The sequence below is a fragment of the Cystoisospora suis genome (assembly GCF_002600585.1).
Source record: "Cystoisospora suis strain Wien I chromosome Unknown contig_12587, whole genome shotgun sequence".
Classification (NCBI taxonomy): Eukaryota; Apicomplexa; class Conoidasida; order Eucoccidiorida; family Sarcocystidae; genus Cystoisospora; species Cystoisospora suis.
The window spans coordinates 1-425 of NW_027165346.1; the positions used below are offsets into that span (position 1 = coordinate 1).

The following is a 425-nucleotide window of genomic DNA, read 5'->3' on the forward strand; positions in this document are numbered from 1 at the left end:
GACAACGTCTTCTTCTTCTTCTCGTCACATAGGAGGAGGACGGCAGCATTTGATGAATGTGCAAGGAAGTCTCTTAGATCTGTCATCTAGTGGTATATCTCTCTTAAGATCTTCTTCATACCCAGGATCATCCAGTGTAGGAGATGGAGAGACTACCGTAGCAGGAGGAGGGACAGGTAGCGGTCCATCGGGGGGGAAGTATCATCACGTAGGGGGTGGAGGTGGCATAGGAGATAGTAGCAGTAGTACTACTGCTTCTGCAGCACTAGGCAGCGGTGCAGGTGGTAGTATGGTTACCCGTCAACAGCAGCAACATCAGCGATTAGGTGGGGGCCAATCAAGTTCACTTTTCCTTCAAGGGACAGGAGTAGGAGGAGGAGCGGGAGGGACACTTGCAGACACTCTTTTCTCTCAGTCATCTTTGG

The 425-nt window shown here is 50.8% G+C and overlaps 1 protein-coding gene across 1 annotated transcript; it reads left to right on the forward strand.

The window, feature by feature from the left end:
• Positions 1–421, forward strand: CSUI_011504 (uncharacterized protein; the record flags this gene model as incomplete). Its single annotated transcript, XM_068071602.1, has 1 exon — positions 1–421. A coding segment is annotated over exon 1 (369 nt), but the record flags the coding sequence as incomplete, so codon positions are not given.
• Positions 422–425: the final 4 nt, after the last annotated feature.